The sequence below is a fragment of the Scardinius erythrophthalmus genome (assembly GCF_964197995.2).
Source record: "Scardinius erythrophthalmus genome assembly, chromosome: 6".
In the NCBI taxonomy this organism is placed as follows: Eukaryota; Metazoa; Chordata; class Actinopteri; order Cypriniformes; family Leuciscidae; genus Scardinius; species Scardinius erythrophthalmus.
The window spans coordinates 48088260-48109089 of NC_138226.1; the positions used below are offsets into that span (position 1 = coordinate 48088260).

Consider the following 20830-nt stretch of genomic DNA (forward strand, 5'->3'; position numbering starts at 1 on the left):
CATTTTCAGTGCAACATGAGAAAGTGATCATGTACTGTATATAAACATCCTACTGTAAAGTGCCTACAAGCAACACAACATTACACATTCAAGGTAAAAAAGGTGCAAACATTTCTTTAGATGTATAAAAACAATCGATTTAAAAATTAAAATACATAAAAATGTATATCATGCATTTTGTTCTTCAGGACGTTACCCTTCTCAGACCTACATCTGGCAAGCTAAAATTCATATTCATTTTTTTTATTGTCATTTATTTGTTTTACTTTATTTTTTACAGTGCAGAAAATAAAAGTGCTTTCTTCAGATTAGTTGAAATGTACATATTGCATGTCCCTACGAAAGAAAAAAGTATTGAAAGATAATCCGAGAGGTCAGAGGAGAGCGGACAGTCGGAACGGATATCTCCGTGTCGTAGATCGTGTACGTTTATATGTGCCGTTCAGTCAGTGTTCATGTATACTTGCATCAAAGGTCCTGCACCTGACTATATAACTGTACATTGACACAGCGATCTGCTGATCTCCAGACCAGTCTGAGCTGCCGTGGTCGAGTGGCACAAGCACAGGAGAGAATAGTCGAAACTGGACCGTCTTCGGGTTAAATTACGTTAACAAATAGTTTTCTTTTTGTATTCTTAGACTTAGATTACTAAATATATATTTACATAAACTCCGGGCATTATAGTCGTAATAGATCACATTTGTATATGCACCTTGTAAATGCTTTGGAAAGGAAGCATCTGTACATAGTAGTGAAGTCAGTCCCAATCCGAGAGCAACACACTTCATTTACGTCACGTCTGAACGGATTATTGGCGAAACTACTTTATCCAGGCCGAAGGAGGAAGATTCCTGCAATCAGGAGTTTCATTCGGCTCTACACATTCAAAATCGCTCAACACTCTTCGTCCTGCTGACCACAAGCCTTCCACACACTAACGGAGATGATCTGGCGCTCTCGTGGTCAATAGCACAAACCTAACGAAAGCATCACTGCTGCTTATTGGGAATGCCCTGAAGTTTTTAATTGCATTGATCTTTTCACATAGTTCGTCTCGTCTAGTTAACTGCACTACTTGTCTTCCTATGTTTTCCGTGGCTATGTCCTGGACATGAGGCAGTTTGTGATCCCAAATTTGTTATGACCAGTGTCAGTGTATTTGTTCTTTGTGTGGCTAGACGTTTTGTGTTTGTATCGTTGCCTTTCTTAGATGATGTGTACACACACGTGTTTCACGAAAATCAGTTTTGCTTTGGTGCAACCTAAAGTGAAAGTGTGTGCTGGTGTGATGCCTGTGTTTGCTTGATTGCACGGGTGTGTGTGTGTGTGTGTGTTTCAGTTTTGTGGCCCCTGGCCCCAGCCTCCTGCACTCGGGGGACGGCTCGGCTCTCCGCTCCCTGATTGGTCAAGCTCAGCGCTGTCACAGTCCGAGTCCTCACATAATGCGCGAGTCTGCGAACAGAAATAGAGAGCATGATTAAAGTCTTGAACACATTATATATGATGCTCGTAAGATTGACTACTCAGCGGTGGACTGAACAAACACAGCCATTGAGAAAGGTTTTTCAGGTCTGGTCCTGGAGGTTCACCGTCCAGGGGTGTGTTTCACCATCCAGGGGTGTGTTTCACCGCCCAGGGGTGTGTTTCACCATCCAGGGGTGTGTTTCACCGTTCAGGGGTGTGTTTCACCGTCCAGGGGTGTGTTTCACCGTCCAGGGGTGTGTTTCACCGTCCAGGGGTGTGTTTCACCGTCCAGGGGTGTGTTTCACCATCCAGGGGTGTGTTTCACCGTCCAGGGGTGTGTTTCACCGTCCAGGGGTGTGTTTCACCGTCCAGGGGTGTGTTTCACCGTCCAGGGGTGTGTTTCACCATCCAGGGGTGTGTTTCACCATCCAGGGGTGTGTTTCACCGTCCAGGGGTGTGTTTCACCATCCAGGGGTGTGTTTCACCATCCAGGGGTGTGTTTCACCGCCCAGGGGTGTGTTTCACCATCCAGGGGTGTGTTTCACCGTTCAGGGGTGTGTTTCACCGTCCAGGGGTGTGTTTCACCGTCCAGGGGTGTGTTTCACCATCCAGGGGTGTGTTTCACCGTCCAGGGGTGTGTTTCACCGTCCAGGGGTGTGTTTCACCATCCAGGGGTGTGTTTCACCGTCCAGGGGTGTGTTTCACCGTCCAGGGGTGTGTTTCACCGTCCAGGGGTGTGTTTCACCGTCCAGGGGTGTGTTTCACCATCCAGGGGTGTGTTTCACCGTCCAGGGGTGTGTTTCACCATCCAGGGGTGTGTTTCACCATCCAGGGGTGTGTTTCACCGTCCAGGGGTGTGTTTCACCATCCAGGGGTGTGTTTCACCGTCCAGGGGTGTGTTTCACCGTCCAGGGGTGTGTTTCCCGTACAATGCCGTAACTCGCTGCTTAACTACTATAGTACGATGCATCGATGAAGAATCCAACTATAGTGTCCATAGTGTCGCAAATTGGTGGTTCAACCATGTTGGTTAATGATGTCACGCACGTGGTGGAGTAATAACTACTGTTAATGAATCTGTTTGAGATCTAATTAATGCTAGGGGCCCTATCTCTCGCACCAAGAGCAATTGACTTTGTACACCGACGCATGTATCATTCCTATTTTGCACCCGACACACAGCGGTCGGTAAATTAGGGAATGAACTTGCGCTCCCGGGGGCGGTTCAGTGAAAAGAGGAGGCGTGTTCCGGCACAAACGTTCCCTGGTGCTATTTTGCAGTTTCAGAAAACAATTCCGCCACTGACCAGGAGAAACCTCATCTAAAGTCAGTGGAGCGTTGCACATGTTATTCATATTCTTTTTTAAGGGCGCATGCTTGGCCATAATCAATGTAGCGTGTGCACAACGCACACACACTTTGCTTCTCTCATCTACACACAGAAGCAGCAGTTTTCATTTTTAGAAAACCATACATTATTACAAGGAAAAATGTTACCACACGAGGGAAATCATTGTTGTGTCCATGAAGATGTGAAAAATAGTCTTAAATCTAGTTTACACATTTACCCAGATTATCATACGCCTGTTTAACCGAAGCTAATCTGGGTGTGTTTCTCCATCCCCAATGTCACTTCTCTGTGTTTTACGGCCCTGACGAGAACGTCGGTCTCCTCGGCTGTGAACCGCTCCTGGCAAATCCGCCATTATAATAGCAACCCGCCATGGAACAAGTGCGCCTGCTCTTAAAGGGAATGTGAGATGACGCTCTGATTGGTTTATATCATGTTATGCCCAAACCACACCTATGAGTAATGAAGCGACTTCAGACCAACACATTTTAGATTTGCGTCGGCGCAAGAGTCATTTATCCCGCCGGTATAATAGCAACAGCGCCCAAGACCACAAAGTTACTTGTGTTTCACGCTTGATACTGGCGTTTCAGATCGTTAAAATAGAGCCCTTGATGTTTTGCTATAAATTACAGACATGGCATCTGAGGACTTTCTCATATTTTTCTCAGTTATTTCACTTTATTTCCAGATTCAATCATAGTCTCGTTCTTACACTAGAGCTTGTTCACATATGCGCACTCTTCAGAAACAACGCTTTAAATCTCTTGACAAACTAAAAGACATAAATGACATTTGAATGTATTCTAAATAAAAGACACAGGTTGTAATGAATGTCAGCTTGCTTATTTTGCTCAAGATGAGGATTTATTGAGTCTACATGTCATGCAAACTAGAAACTGTGCTTCTAACCACAGGTCGAGATCTGTCAGTCCAAACACACAACTCTGTGATGCTGTTGTTCTGCGAATGTTCGGTTTCGCGAAACACAGACTCGTTGAACTATGCTGATAATGACGGAACTTGCGATCATAGTTGGCAAACAATGTTTTCGGGAAACACACCCCTGATCAAACTCACCTACCTGTAGTTTTCCAGTCATCCTGAAGACCTTGATCAGGAGTGTTTAATCAGCTAAACTGCAGGACAGTGGACGTCCAGAGCCAGATCTGAAAAACCCTGCAATAAAGCAGCATTTGTTTTTCTCACAGCGATGTTATTAGCTGCGTCTACATGGACCCTAATATTTGCAATTGAACTAGTAGCCCAGTTCCAATAAAAAGTCACATGTAACCATGTTAATTGGAATGAATTGGCCCAATCCTGTTCTAACCCATTCGATAGGATATGTAAACACTTGATCGGATAGAAAAGTTGAAAAATCGTGTAGAAATGGCGAAATGACACATGGAACGAGCTGCTGTTGTGTCCAAGCAGTCCTTGCTTTGGATTCTCATCCACAGATGGCTTGTTTTGGGCAGGTACTGCTTGATAAATATACGCAGCGCAGCACAAAGCTTCATGTGCTCGCCATCTCCTAATTAGGACCCAAAATAGATAAATATTAAAAAAATAAGCAATGGTAGGAGGATGGCTAGTATGTGCATTTCTAAACAATGGGAAACTCTGTATATTGGTACACTGTGCACATGTCAAAACATCATACATATAATAGCACACATTAAACCAATCACTTTATTTAGAGTTGATCTAACCCAAGTCTGGCCCTTGAGATCCACCGTCCTCCAGAGTTCATCTCCATCCCTGGTCAGACTCACCTTCTTTCTAGTAATCCAGAAGATCTTGATTAGCTTGTTCAGTTGTTTAATTGAGGTTAGAGCTAAACTCTACAGGAAAGTGGATCTCAAGGGCAAGAGTTAGCCACGCCACGTTCAGATTCATTCATTTCATTCCGATTGAAGCAAAAGGGATCCATGTAAACGTGGCTAGCATGTTAAATGGTTTTACACAATACTAGTACCTCCAGGATATTTTGTTCCAGGTCAAAATTGGCTCTCTCCTGTTCGAGGGCAGCTGCCTCTCTTTCAGACAGAGTGGGGTCTGTAATATCCACAGGGATCTCAGACCCTTGGGAGATGAGGTCATCGCTGCGGTCGTCCAGACGCTCGTCGGTGTTGGTGCTGACCACGTCTGGTGTGCCGCTGTGGGAGTGGTCGGTGGTGTGGCCCTCCTCTCCCTCTGAAACCGACAGGTTCTCTGAGCTGAAAGTGGATACTGATTGGCACTTGGTTATACTGGTTGGCCGTCTGTAAATTGGACATTAGAGAACATACAAACAATTAAACAAGGATATATTCAAATAAAAATTTGGTAACACTTTATTTTGTGGTCCACTTTAGTCATTCTACTAACTATAAGTAACTTATAATGGGTTCCATGTCGGCCCTATGGGTCGTATCTGAATTAGCCCCAGTATGGGCCCTAAATTGGTTTGTCACATGGAATCGATGCTGATGGCGTTGAAATTCTGCAGCAGAGCGATGACATCTCAGATCATTATCTAGTCTCATGTATACAAATATGGTAGAACTATCACATCTACCACTAAAGAATTCTATAGAAATATTCTTCCTGATTAGTTTCAAGTCCTCAGCATACCAGAAGGACTCAATGTTGCAACAGAAACTATTGAGTCTCTTTTCCAGCACTTTAGACACAGTTGCTCCTTTGCACTTCAAAAAGATTAAAGAAAATAGTCCAACGCCGTGGTATAATGAGCACACTCAGGCCCTCAGGAGAGCAGCCAGAAAAACAGAGCGCAGCCGGAAGAAAACAAAACTAGAGGTATTTCGCATTTCGTGGAAGGACAGTGTTACTGCATACACAAAGGCCTTAAAAACTAAATTACCGTGAAATAAAGCTTCAACTTAGGACATTTCCAAACAGCACAGTAGTAATGACTTTATGAATTTATTTAAGATTGATACTATTACAGAAAGAACTATAACTATGCAACCATCCACTATAGTATCCAGTCAGACGTCATAACAATTGCATTCATTGCTATAAGAAAGAAATAATTGTCTAAATTTCTTAAATCATCAAAATCAACAACATGTTAGACCCTATACCGACTAAGCTACTGAAAGAGATGCTTCCAGAAGTCATAGATCCTCTTCTTAATATTATTTATTCATCATTGTCATTAGGATATGTACCAAAACCTTTTAAGCTGGCAATTATTAAACCTCTCATTCAAAAAGAAAACTTGATCCTAAAGAATGTTAATTACAGACCGATCTCGAATCTACCTTTTCTGTCAAAGATACTAGAAAAGACAGTATCCTTACAATCCTATTATTCAAATCCGTTAAAGGACTGTTGGAAATTAGGTTAAAGGATGCTTAAATTAGGTTAACCGGAATACGGGAACACTTCCCATAACACCAGATGTACTTGTTACATCTTAAGAGGAATGGCATCTATGTTAATATTAGTCTGTCTGTCTGTCTCATTCTTATCCTGAGGTTACCGTAGTCAGCCGTATCCGGGCCGTATGCAGATCAGAAGGTGGACCTGCACCTAGACACGACCTCTTTGCAGCCCTGAATGTCAGCAGAGACTGTGTCTACTAGACAATCCCCTGTGAAGACCTCGTTGACATGGCACAGATCCTCAGCAAAGACCACAAGAACCAGACAAGTCTTCTGCACAGACCTATGGTCAGCTTCATCTCCATACCAGCGTGATGAATCTGATCTTCAAGCAGAAGGAACTGGATAAAATATTTTGAATGCTATGATCTGACTTCTGACTTGTGATGCAGCTCGAACCATAATCACACCGTGTTCATTCGTTGGCCAGAGGAGAACTGGCCCCCCGACTGAGCCTGGATTCTCCCAAGGGTTTATTCTCCATTTCTCTCTAATGGAGTTTGGGTTCCTTGCCACTGTCGCCTCTGGCTTGCTTAGTTGGGGACACTTAATATTCAGCAATATTACTGATTTGACTACACTGACACTATTGGATGAGGATCAACTGAGCTGGACGATGTTTTCTGCAGAGCTGCTTTATAGCTGAATTTAAGTCATTTCATAATTGACGTACTTTACACAGTTATCAAACCTGGTCACCTGGTCATGTCGGCCCTATCTGAATTAGCTCCAGTATGGGCCCTACATGAGTTTGTCCATGGGTTCCTTGTTTGCTCTATGTGGATTAGCCCCAGTAAGGGCCCTAAATGGGTTTGTGCGTGGGTTCCATGTTGGCCCTATCTGAATCCTCAAGCCCATATCGTGCCTACACTGGCCCCACCATCAGTTCTCAGGATCAGAATATCTCATTTGAGTCAGGCAAGCAAGCAGCCTTTAAATATCATCAGCTAGCAACATAGCTAATGATCAATACCAGTTATCTTCCATCAGAGTTTACCATCATAGTGCAAATGCTATATTGCACTGTAGTGTCTGTACTCATATTATAAATATAACCATTTTGATATAACTCAAAATACACAACACTCAATCAGCCTATTTTCATGTGCATTTGCTAATGCAAGAAGACATTATTTAATTATGGATTTGGAAAGACAGCTTTACAAATAAAGCAACTTCCAACTATCATAATTCACAAGAAAATCTTAATTTATATAGCGCTTTTAACAATGTAGATTGTTTCAAAGCGGCTTTACAGTAACAAACGGATAATTTTCATTATTCCAGAAAGAATAAATAATGATGTTCTTACCGTCTTCTTGGTAACTCCACCTCACTGTCCACTTCACCCTCTTCTTCTTCAGAGGAAACACCACGTCGCTGGGGGAATTCAACACACTTCGTTCAAAAAATGTTCACATGATTGAATAAATATCCATTACATGCAGGGTTTCTCAAGCTTGGTCCTGGAGGGCCACTGTCCTGCAGAGTTTAGCTCCAACCCTGATCAAACACACCTGAGCAAGCTAATCAATGTCTTCAGGATCACTAGAAACTCACAGCTAGGTGTGTTTGATTTCATGTAACTTGCTTTATGTGGTAACATCTAAATTGATTGGTTTTACTCAAGTAAAATAAAGCTGAATATCAATTGAATTAGCTGTAACAGTTTACATTCTAGTTAACTTGTGCAATTCTGAGACAAATAGATAAAAAAAAAAAACTGGCATTACACTCTTAAAATTGTTGACCAACCCCTGAATGTAAATCCTGCAGATTTTTCAGCACAAGAGGAAATAGAAAAGGTGACGAGAAATGGTGACCCGTCATGGGACCTTTTCTTGTAGATCTATTGAAATCTGAGCTGAAAGCATGAATATGCAATCTTTTGACGAAGGAATAGAGAGATGTGTACCTGTTTGCGTGTGATAGCGGCTCGATACAGTATGGCTGATGGAGTCAGATGACTTCCGCTGGATCCTCTGGGCAGTCGCACGGCGCCGGTGCCCTCCTCTCTCTCCTCGGCGTGGGTTCTGCCCACCGCTCCGCTTCTGCCACAGCAGGGGGAATCAGGGCTGCTGGAGAACGGCAGGGAAGCGGCGTCCTCACTGGCCGTGTCACTTCTGGGTGGAGTCTCGTCCAGACCGGCGCCCGCTTCAGCCCCGCCGCTGGTCTCTCTGACCAGGGCTTCAGTCGTGGCGGCACCACTGACTCCATCTTCAGCGTGGCGGGTGGAGCACAGCAGATCCGGGCTGGACGAGGACAGCTTCAGCGGGGGTGGCTCCAGCTGGCCCTCCCTCATGGCGCCCACTGAAGCCGTTTCAGCGAGGGGCGCGGCGGGCGCCGTCGTGTTGGACAGAGGGGGCTTTCTTTCTTGGCTAGCAGGGGCAGACGGGTGCTTAGGCCCGGACAGATCCCCACTGCTTCCTCTGCCACCCCTCCGATGACGTGTTTTCACCCTGCGGTTCCGGCTAGGTGAGGTAGGTCCTCGGTTCGCACACGGCGGGACGGTCACCTGCATCACACCGGCGTCCATCTTGGGGAGAATGATCTCTGACCTCAGGAGGTCAGGTCTGGATACGGCAGTTAAAGAGGAAGTCATCAGTTACTCAACATTCTTTTTGGTGGCACTTTACATATTACACTGTCCATGTTAAGGCAAATTCACATTGCACTGACAGGCACTGTGTAGTGTAGTGTAGTGTAGTGTAGTGTAGTGCAGTGGTTCCCAAACCTGTCCTGGAGGACCACCAACACTGCATGTTTTCTTTTTCTCCCTAGTCAAACACACCTGATTCAACTCATCAGCTCATTATCACATGGGTTAATGAGCTGATGAGTTGAATCAGGTGTGTGTGACTAGGGAGAAAAAGAAAACGTGCAGTGTTGGTGGTCCTCCAGGACAGGTTTGGGAACCACTGGTGTAGTGTAGGCTACCTGGGTGTTTAAAACATACAGCGCTAACAGAAATGTTGCAAATACAGTTGTAGTCTAAATTATTCAACCCCCATTGCAAGGTTTATTGGCAAAATGTACAGACTTTCAGCTGTTTGCAATGAACAAATCAAACAAAAGTAATTGAAATTTACTCAACACAACTAATTTTTCAAGTGGACTTGGTCGCCAGAAGTCCTTGAAGATTTACAGTGGCATCACAGTCACATGACTTGAGCTCCATAGAAAATCTCTGGTGGGCTTTGAAGAAGGCGGTTGCAGCAGCAAAGCCAAGAATAATACTGAACTGGAGGCCATTGCTCATGAGGAACGAGCTCAGATTCCTCAGAAACGGGGGTGAACAATTTCGATTACAACGTTAGATGCAAAACGCATCAGTAATGTCCTTTTTTTCAGAAAAGTGTGTCTTTCATAATTCTGCATGTCCGTGTTTGAAGAAAATGTTGAAGATCATTTAACCATGTACATATTCTTTGTATCTTGGAACTTCTCTACAGCTTGCGGTGAAGCAGACTGTTGCAGCGCTGTTTGTTTTATACACAGACACGTTCATACAGTCACATATAAGACAAAGCCTTCCTACCCTACATAACACTGTGTGTAAGACAGACTCTAGCCCTGACCCTGATATATGTCCATGTCATATGTTGTAGATATGACTGAAGGAGACTCCTCTTACCTCTTGCCGTGAGACGGCAGTTTCTGAGGGACGCTTCTCTTCTTGATGAGTTTGTCCACCGTGGTCGAGGGGTGATGTTTGAACAGACCGGGATATTTCTTATCCAGACACTGTTCCCTCCTTAATAAATAACACCATAGCATTAGCACTTATAAATAAAGATAAATGTATCTAATTTGGATGCATTTCAGTTATCTGGAGTGAATGATGGGAGCCCTTTCAGACCGGTCAAGAACACCGGAAAAGAACAAGCATCTTGAATACACACTGCCCATCGCTACAGTAAACACAGTGTCTTTGTTCAACGGTATAGTCTTTAGATCAGTCAATAGGCGTGTTTCCATTACAGATTTGCACAAAACTTTTGCCATTTTTTTTTCTAAATGTCGACAAAAAACTATTGCTAAATGATGGCGTTTCGTTATGCGACTAAAACTTCATTTTTTCCTCTCGCGATCAGTAAAATCATTCCAAAAACATGGCAATGGATGTTGGTAGGATAATGTATATCCCAGCCACTGCACTGGCCATCATTATTAATGGAAGGAGACGGATATGTGTTGTCCAAGCATTAATGGTAAGAAACGACCCTTATTATACTTGTGAGCGGCACATGAGGAGTTTCTGGGTGTTTCTCCCTCATTTCTGCTTCCAGGTCTTGATTGTGGCATTTATTTGAGGTTTAGAATCCATTATTCCTGTCATTCTTTTGTCTTATATGAGTTTAATAAAGAACTCTGTCTCATATTCTGTCCAAAACACACTGCGTCATCTACGTCAGGTGACCTGTAAATGCGCAAAAACTGTTTCCATTGCAGTTTTGCAAAATATTTCTTTTTCGAATTGCCTGAAAAACCCCCTCATGCGATAAATGGGAGTTTTTGCCAAATTGACGTGTTTCCATTGGGTGTATTTTCAATTCGCAATTTCAATTTGTGCAATTTGAAGGGTAATGGAAATGCAGCTAATATCTTTTCACTATCAGTTCACAGGATATGAGGTGTAATTAAATTATTATGGTATAGTAATATTGAAAGGGTGAAAAACAGTGTGAATGTCACGTTTGAGAAGCTCTAATATTATCTTTATTTGCTATGAATCTTCACTCCCCTGCATCTAGAGCTATCAGAACATCTGGTGGACGCTGTCATGCTGTAAAGGTGATGTTAGAGGAACAGGGAATCACCTGAGCAGCTCTTTCTCTTTGAGCTCCAGCTGCAGCATGACGGCGTTGAGCTCCATGTAGAGGTTATTGGCTCTCTCCAGCTTTCTCTCGTAGTGTTCTCTGATGTCCAGCGCGTGCCTGTGGACATGAGGCGTGCTCAGCAATGTCAATCACTGCTCTTTCCTCTCGCTCTTATGACTCAGTTCAGGCTCAGCCCTCAACACCTGCGCTAACTCTACTGTATAACCTCACTCTATAGAGACGCTTCATATATAGACCCTTTTCCATCATGGGATCATTTTATCGATTTAGTTTTAATTCATTCATTTTGTTTTGATTGATTTTTTCATTACAATTAAATTTTATGAATTTAACCGCTTGTAAACATACCTTATCACTATAAAAATTTAAAACCTGTAAAACATTAGAGTATTATGCAATCATTCAAGATGTTTCTTCTCATATAGAACCTTTTTGGTTAGGAATACACCGATATGAAAACTTTGGCCAATACGATAATTCTTTATATTTGAAAGCTGATAACCGATATATTGGCCAAAAAGTCTAAATCCAAATTTTTATATAATTTTTGAGAGCCAGATTACAAAAACAAAAGCCTCAGCATTAAAAGCCACGTCCCAAACACACAATTATAATGATGTTCTCATTATAATTTTATGTAGCCGATATTACAGACTTGCAATGCACTTTACTGTATTTTCCTTTTTTGAAGTGATTTCAGTCATATTTCAAGCAATTCAGATCCATCATGTTGAACAGTGCGCATCTGAAGTGTCTCAGCTGAAGGAAATACATTATTTATCGGCTTTAATATATCGGTCCAATTTTCTTATCAAACCAATAACGATAACATCAAAAACTAGATAAAAAAGTTTATAGACAAACTTTAAGTTGGCATGAAAAAGCCTTGCCAGAAAGTTTGAAGAAGTTTTAAAAGCTTGAAGTTTGAAGGTTTTCAGTTTTAATTAGTTTAAGTTTTAGTTTAGTAGTTTTAAAAGTTTAAATGTTTTCAGTTTAGAAATATTAGATAGAATGGAAGCTTAAATGAGTCTAATGTGCCTCTCCACCTGTCAAAATCTGAATCTAGACAGTTGGAGTTTGGAGTTAGAAAGAAAGAAAGAACATTTTCCAAGCCAACGTAATGAACATATATCGGCCGATACCGATATGATTGCCGATACATCAAGCATCCTTATTTCTGGTATGAAGTTTGAGTTCTTTAAAACTGAATCAAGAACCCTAGAGTTCTAAATAGAACCTTTTTTTCTAAGACTGAAACACATCGGAAAAAAAACATGCCAATTGAAAAAAAAACATTATTAAAATGTTTAATCCTAGAAATATTTACACACTGAAACCCTAATTACTGTAGAATCAAAAAAAGCAGTCATCTACTCTCCTCTGTTCATGTTTCCCTCCTGATTGGCTGTTTAGGGTCATGTGATCGTTGCTGACCTGAGTTCCTCCCGTCGCCGGTTAATCAGCTCTTCATCCAGACGGTGCAGACACGTGCCCTCCGACTTAATCTTCTCAAAGTGCTGCTTCACCTCCTCACGCCACTCCGCCTAAACACACACACACACACACACACACACACACACACACACAAATTATCATCATTAAATCACTGATCATCTCTTGCTTTAGCTGCACCGTTACAAGGACCAATGACGCGGAACTCATCTTTTGTCCTTTCTATTAATGCAGCGACTTCTATGATGAGGATGTTTTTAATTTCTGGAGAATCGTTTTTAATATTAGGGGCGATACTTGTCTGCCGCACGTCTCACCTGTGATTTGAAGTAGGTCTCCTGTGGCGTGGACAGCACGTCTGCTGAGGCGATGTCCAAGTGCAGCAGAATCTGCCTGAACGACGGCCGGTTCCTGGGTTTGCAGTTCCTGCACACACACACACACACACACACACACACACACACACACACACACACACACACACACACACACACACACACACACACACACACACACACACATTAGTTTATCATGTGAGTCCGTTAATCATATTATTCTCTACACCATCTTTTCCTTGTCTTCTATTTCCACATGGTTCTCTCCTGTCTTCTTTCTTGTGACAGAAAGTACACTTTAGCAAACTCATAGGTGCAGTGTGTGATGTTTAGCAGCATCTAGTGGTGAGGTTGTGAATCGCACCCAACAGAAGGTGGCCGACAGGAAGTGATGTCGTCTCTGAGACAGCAGAGAGGTGCCAGTTAATCAATGGGCTTTCTTTACAAAGATAAATCAAGAAATTATGTTTACTTTATTATTCAGTAAAACGATATGTTATTGCAAATATTATTGTTACTTGTTCATAATTGTGTCAGTGTTTTATCCGCTGACTTTAGCTCACTTCGCTGCACGAAGATCAACAGAGTGACGAAACGCATTTTGTCCGTTTAGGGCCACCGTAGAAACATGTCGATGTAAGCTGACCCGCGGTGTGTGTAGAGAGAAATGCTCATTCTAACGTAATAAAAACAACGGTTCATTATGTAAGGTCTTTATACGCCACTGAAAACACAGTTATGTGTATGATATTGCATTTGTCAACAGATCCTCCTAAATATTACACACTGCACCTTTAAAAAGAGTCCTTATTACACTTCAAAGCAATAAACTCTCTTTCTCTCTCTCAGTCTCTCTTTCTCTCTCTCTCTCTCTCTCTCTCTCTCTCTCTCTCTCGGTCTCTCTCTCTCTCGGTATCTCTTTCTCTCTCTCTCTCTCTCTCGGTCTCTCTCTCTCTCTCTCGGTCTCTCTCTCTCTCTCTCGGTCTCTCTCTCTCTCGGCCTCTCTTTCTCTCTCTCTCTCTCTCTCGGTCTCTCTCTCTTTCTCTCTCTCGGTCTCTCTCTCTCTCTCGGTCTCTCTCTCTCTCACCAGCACTGTCGGAGCAGGATTTTGAAGCCGTCCGGGCAGCTGTCAGGAAGAGGGAGCTGAAGACTGTTGTTTCCCACACCCCATATGATGGCGGAGGAGTCCACGTCTTTATACGGGATCTCACCGGTCAGCATCTCCCACAGGACCACACCAAACGACCTGCCGACACCAGATATGATGCATTCATCACCTCATTCTCTGCTGGATTCAACACTTTTATGTATGATATAAAAAAAAATTCTATGCATGCCTATTTTCTTTGTAAATTAGGTTCATTATAAGGGGCTTTTGCACCGGGTAGTCCCTTAGGAAAATTTTCCTGGTCGCATCCTGGTTTTCCTGGTTGCGCCAGTAGGAACTCTGACGTAAGCCGCGCTTGTTGTTGGGACTTTTATTTTGGCAGAGCTGAGAATGACTGAGCCTGAGCTCACAGCGCTCGCATTCTCCATCTTCATTAGTTTACGATCTGTCTAACGGTCCTGTCTAATATACGTTATTAGATAGAACTGTCATACATAGAAAGTAGCCAGTAATGAAGAGTTATTAGCATATGGCTTGTGGTTGATGTCCAGTGTTGCTGAGCAGAAATACATAATCATGTTTCTCATGTCTCCTCAAAGTTGTGTTGGATTTTCTCCTCAGCGTAAAGGTTTAGAGGCTCATCTATCACTGTTTTCCATATTCGTAGAGTTAGTTTGTGGAGTAAATATACAGGCTATAATCTTTTTAAAAATGGCGTGTGCTGGTGTTTCGCGTGCGTTCGGCCAATCAGCGAACACTAATGTCACGGATAGTTCCTATAGCGCTGGTTTAGACCCGACTCTGGAGTAAGAGTAAATAAGTTCCTCCAAAAGGAGTTCCTAGAACTAAAATCGTTCCCAGTTCCTGCGGTGCGAAAAACGGGAACTTCCGCCAATAGTTGTAGGAACTATGAGAAGGTTCCTCCGGTGTGAAAGCCCCTATAGAGAGCACTGCTTTCACAGAACAGGAGCTCTGTGGGAGGCTTGTGCAATAACACAGAGCAGCCGAGGAGAAACGCTAACATCTGTGATCTTAGGAGACGAAGAATGAGCACCTGTGGACAACACACTCCCAGTGTTTCCTTCAGCAGAGCCTCAAAGAGACAATGCTGTACCTCATCTACTTTAATATCCATGTAGTCAATGAATAAAAGACACATTGGGATTGGCATTTGGAGACTCTACTGGAGTTAGACAGAGCATAGGAATGCGCTGGAGGAGGAATATGAACCATTCTGTAATCCACTTGAGTGTTCATTTACCAAATCTGATGTGCGTTCACTGTTCAATGTTTATGTGTGAATAAAAGTTTTTGAAGCGTCAGAGTTTTGGTTGAACAGGTTGTCTATGGTGGGACTTGAAATATCTTCATTTGTGTTTCTTACGGTCTGGAACGACATGAGGGCGAGTAATACATGACAGAATTAAAAATTTTGGGTGAATTAACCCATTTAGGTACTACTAAAATTAGATTTTAAAACAATTTCTTCTAGTGTTGATTGATGGTCAGCTGGTCTGGTTCTCTTAAATTAGGTTTATCTGCTTTAAATTATTGTTTGTATATGCCAACTATAATGTTTTAAATGCCTGTGTGAGCTTGCTGCAAACTACTGTCCCTACGGGGATGAATAAACACTACTACTACTACTACTTTTCTTGAACTGCATTAAATCCTCCCAGACCCCATCACTACTAATGATCGTACCAGATGTCCACTTTCTCAGACACGGGCTCGTTGCGGATGACCTCCGGCGCCATCCAGGCCACGGTGCCGGCGAACGACATCTTGGTGCTCTTGTCCCTGAGCTCCTTAGACGTGCCGAAGTCTGAGATCTTCACCAGGTCGTCGTGTGTGATCAGCATACTGCCGGGAGAGAGGGTGTGTTATCAGGCGTGCGGGAGGAGGGGACAAACAAGACTACAGCTAGTCAGGCGGTCATACTTGGGGGATTTGAGATCTCTGTGGATGATCTTGTGCAGGTGGAGGTAGTTCATGCCGCCGGCGATGCCCATGGCCCAGTCCACCAGCAGGGAGGGCGTGATCTTCCGTCCGGCCCTCAGGACCTCGTAGAGCTGGCCCTGCGCACAGTACTCCATGAGGATGCAGTAACACGGGGCCTGCGTGCACACGCCCCTGAAACACACACACACACACACGCTTTCAACACGCGTCTGCAGAAACGGACTGTGCTGAGAGTGTTTGCTGAGTATCATCAGCTGCTGAGGAGGACTTCAGCTGACCTGTGCTAAGCCCCGCCCCCTTATGTCCTTAATAATGAGTTCAACCAATCATCTCTTCCTTCAATTAATTCATTCAATAAACATCAATGAACATCAGAAGGAATGCTGTTTCAACTGTGGAAAAACATCAATACACACACCATTTTTCAAGTTCAAGTCCACCGACGTGAATCTACTAACTCTACTGTCTGGTTTGTTTGTCAGACAAACATAATATTGGCATTATGATTGGTCAGATTGCCTGTCAAACCCTCTTTAAAAAATTACTGTCAGGATTTACTAAAGACACACAGTTAAAAATTTGCGATAAACGCAAAGACAGTTATTTTCACGTATGCGTTTGTAGTTTTCCTCTCAAGACCGCTAAATTTATTATATTGTAGTTTATATCATGAAAAAAAGTGATTTACTAAGGTTTGCGCTAGTCTATTTACTGGTATTTGCGCCGTTAGAAAAGCATGTCTGAACCCAGTTTGCCATTAACATGCTGCGATAGTTGCTGTAGGAGGAGGAGCCGCAGAGAATCTTCTCCACTCGCGCTCATTTAACTGTAATGCCAGAGGATGAAGATATCGTTTGCCAAGCTGTGTTATTGTTAATTTGCAGCGTCGGTGTTATTAGTAGATCACACTAATTACCATCAGCTCTGTTTGTGACCTAATTTGCGCCACCAACTGTGCACTGACGTTTATGCTAATAACTTTTGAAAATTCTGATTTCTTGGAATAACATAATTCATTTTACGCCATGCAATTTTTTCGAATTCATCCAATTGTCAATTGTCATCAAAATTGGTTCAAAGAATCTTTAGAGTTCAGACCATGATGGCAAAAAAGTTCTTAAAGCTTTTTCATAACATGAATACGTGAATAATACAAATTTAACGAAGAGCATGTGAAATAGATGTGAGGCTATATCTCCACAACGTTTAGCGCATCAAGATTAGTCTGAGGCATTACATGTAGCGTTTTGGCACAGCGCCACCTACTGGTCAGGAGAAATGAAAAATAGCTATTTTTGTTTAGAACTATTTTTGGTTAGCCCAAAAATCATAAAATTTGTCTCTTTTTTATTCAGTGCAGCATAGTGGCGAATGATACCCAATTTTCCCTTGTCTGCCATTTTGTGCTTCAGCTATTTTGAATTTCATCGTAAAATTCAGCATTATCGTATCATTACGAAACTTATTTGTCAAGGAACATGTTTGTATGTGTAAGGAACTCAAGAGTTTCGGAACAGTGCCACCTTGAGGTCCAAATTTATAATGAAATAATAAATAATTAAATGTTAATGAATTTTTTTACTTTTGCCTATTTCAATGAAACTAGTCTTAATAGACTGACATTGAACAATAAACAATTACAGATTATCGAAACTGCTGTCTGCAATTTTTAACCTAACTCCTAGGCCATTGGTCCGATTTTCATCTCAGATCATCTTCAGACCATGCCGACATAATGTTATAAAAAGCTTTTTGATTGATCAAACCACTGTGTTTTGAATAACACATTAGCAAAGTTGTTGTCACTCTTGAGGCTGTATCTCTGCAATGCTTTGGCATATTGACACCAAATTTTGTGTCATCATCTCCTCACACTGACCACACCACATCAATTTGGTAACAGTGCCTCCTATTGGTCAAAAGTGATCAGCAATTAAATCATATCACTAGTGAGTTTTCAGCCATTTTGCTTAAAATCATCTAAAAATGTCTTTAATTACTAATTTGGGGCTTGGCCCCATTATTTGCTGCTTGCAGCTATATATATATATATATATATATATATATATATATATATATATATATATATATATATATATATAAAACATGTTGTGCTGTGTGTTTCAAAGCGAAGTGCGCACTTTGCACACATGATCAGACTGTTTTGATACCTCACCTGTGTTGTGTTTGATGCACGTCATCTCTTATAATGATCTGTGAATCCCGCCTCTAAGCTGATTCGACAGATTTCATTGGTCATTTTATTTACAGTGCTGATTGCTTACACACTTCTGAAATAAATACTAATCCCTAACCTAAACCCTGACCCTAGCCATAGTATAGCATTGGTAGCACATCATGATAGATAGCATTACTGTTTGTTGTGATTGGATCCATCCATGATTGTTCTGAACTGAATCCATGAACTCTCTTGACAGTGATTGAGTTGACCAATGAAATCAGCTATGGGTGAGATTTACACGTAAAAAACACACAGATCATTCACTGATCAACCGAATCAGGTTGCACTCTGTCTTCCGGAGTGCTAAGTCCAGTTGCATAAAGTACATGCTGGACAAAGACATAGTCACGTTACCCATGTCTGTTAGTCTGATTTCTCAAAAACCGGACTAACTTGAAGCTTGCACATGTCATTTTAAAAGTTAAAGGGGACCTATCATTCTCTTGTACAAAGTCTTGATGTTGTGTCTGGTCTCTACTAGAACAGGTTTTCCTGCTTGAATGTTGATTATTCTCCTCATATTCTCCATTGTTGCGGCTCCTCTCTTCCCAGTCTGTCAGTAACGCTCTGTTTAGTTCCTGTCTCTATGAAGCCCCTCCTTCAAAAATGCACACTGTGCTCTGATTGGTCGGCTGGATCAGTGTGTTGTGATTGGTCAAGCACTTCAAGTGTGTGTGGGAAATGTCCCGCCCCTTACCATAACCGCCAGTTTAACACACTACTAACTAACTCAACCAGGCCCCGCCCCTTTATTCTGCGTATTAATTATTATAATGAAGAATATTGTGGCGTGTTCGTTCCCGGAAGAAACTCAAAACTACAATAGAGGCGTTTCTGGGAGTTCAGAAACACTGACACTGACATAGAGAGGAACTGGAGCTTTTTCATGCTCAAACAGCAACAGCACACACTAAGACAGATGTAGATGGGAAAACACTTTAAATGATCGATTCTAATTGAGGGTGATGGTGCTGTGCATGTTTCTGTTCACTCACTTGAAAGTAATGATGTTGGGGTGTTTGAGCTTGCGCAGATGTTTGATCTCAGTCTCCTTAATGTCCCTTACTTTCTTCACAGCCACGTCCTCACCATGAAACTTGCCCAGGAAAACGGCCCCCTGCGCCCCGCTGCCAACCCACTGCAGCTCGGAGATCTCCTCGAACGGCACCTCCCAGGAATCTGGAAGAGACATTTCATTATCCCCGCCTGAAATGACTCTGGGCCCTATCATACACCTGGCGCAAAGCAGCGCTAGTGTTTTTTGCTAGTTTTAGCCTGACAAATTTTCACGTCCTGCGCCACATTGTTTAAATAGCAAATGCATTTGCGCCCATCTGTGCGCTCATGGGTTGCTGGTCTGAGAACGAGGTGTGTTCAGGTGCATTGTTCGTGCGTTGCTATTTGGATGGTCTGCTTGGAAACTTTAACCTTGCACAAGAGCTTATCCGTTTCCTCTCTGGAGACGCGTTCAGTCTTTCCGCTTGTAGAATCCTCAATGCTAATAGCGAATCCGCAATGTTAATAGCGATTCTGCCATGGTGCGAATGCAACTGGCTTTTAAAGGGAATGGGAGATGAGACCCTGATTGTTTTTTTGCACGTTACGCCCCAAAACACACCCTTTACTCTTTAAAAGAATAGGAACAACCCTTTTAGACCATGGGCCGGGACCGCCAACCATTTTTGCCATTGTTAAACTAACAAAAGTGGATTCGGACACACCCTAAGTGCACTTGCGCTGTGCGCTTTAGACCAAGCGCTTAGATGATTAAAATAGGGCCCTCTAACTCTGGTTGCTGCTTGCTGTCTCCGATTGTGGTACTCACCCTCATGGCTCTGCTTGTGCTCTGTCGAGTAGGCTTTCCCGATCATCGTCCACACTGGCTTCAGGCATCCGAACAAGCCTTCCAGAAATCCCCCTCCGCCCGCCTGCAGCCGGAAGCTGTCTGACTGGTTGCGCACGGCTCCGCCCTCGGCTCCACCCTCCTGCAGCTTCAGCACACTGTTGGAGAAGTTGGTGGGCTCGTCGCTCAGGGTGGGGCTGTTGCTGTGGGTGCCGCTGCCGCCCCCGACGGGGTCGATGGAGAGCACGTTACGGAGGACGCATTGGGTCGGGGTGAGTTCGGTGTCTGGGGTGCTCGCCGGCACCTCCGAATCCGGCCGGCAGAAGGGCGGATCAGAGAGCGGGGTGCTGAACCCGGAGAGGGAGGGGGAAGGGGCATGTTGCTCATGGACACAAGCCATGGGGGCAGAGGGGGCAGAAGGGGCAGAAGGGGCAGAAGGGGCGAGGGTGGCCCGCGAGTTACCCACCCTTCAGGAAAGTGGCCCTCACCACTCACTCCGGAGTACCGCTGCTCGTCAACACACCTGGAGAGGGGAATCACAAAGCAAGCCATAAGATTCGAGAAAGACCTTACTTATTACTTATTACTTACTAGGAAAGGCAATCAAATACAATCGTGTATTAGAGATGTGTATTATGGTGGATTAAATCACTATCATAGTGTAGCAATGCCAACAACACGAGGACTATGTGTATTTAGTACACAACTACTACTCGTGTATTTAGGAACTGGGGCTGTCAAAATGGCTTAAAAATTTAATTAGAATTTCTTTCTTAAATATTAGCAAATTTTGCATTATATTCGAATACTGAAGGCAATACTTAAAAGTTAGA

The 20830-nt window shown here is 43.0% G+C and overlaps 1 protein-coding gene across 1 annotated transcript; it reads right to left on the reverse strand.

Annotated features, from left to right (window-relative positions):
- Positions 1–276: 276 nt before the first annotated feature.
- On the reverse strand, positions 277–20397 carry map3k12 (mitogen-activated protein kinase kinase kinase 12; the record flags this gene model as incomplete). Its single annotated transcript, XM_081369041.1, has 13 exons — positions 277–1455; positions 4801–5086; positions 7527–7594; positions 8130–8787; positions 9849–9968; positions 11035–11151; positions 12490–12599; positions 12825–12933; positions 13930–14088; positions 15655–15813; positions 15892–16083; positions 19150–19333; positions 19980–20397. 13 exons carry the CDS (start codon positions 20395–20397, stop codon positions 1339–1341), a joined length of 2697 nt encoding a protein of 898 aa, XP_081225167.1. The 3' UTR covers positions 277–1338.
- Between the last annotated feature and the right edge of the window lie 433 nt (positions 20398–20830).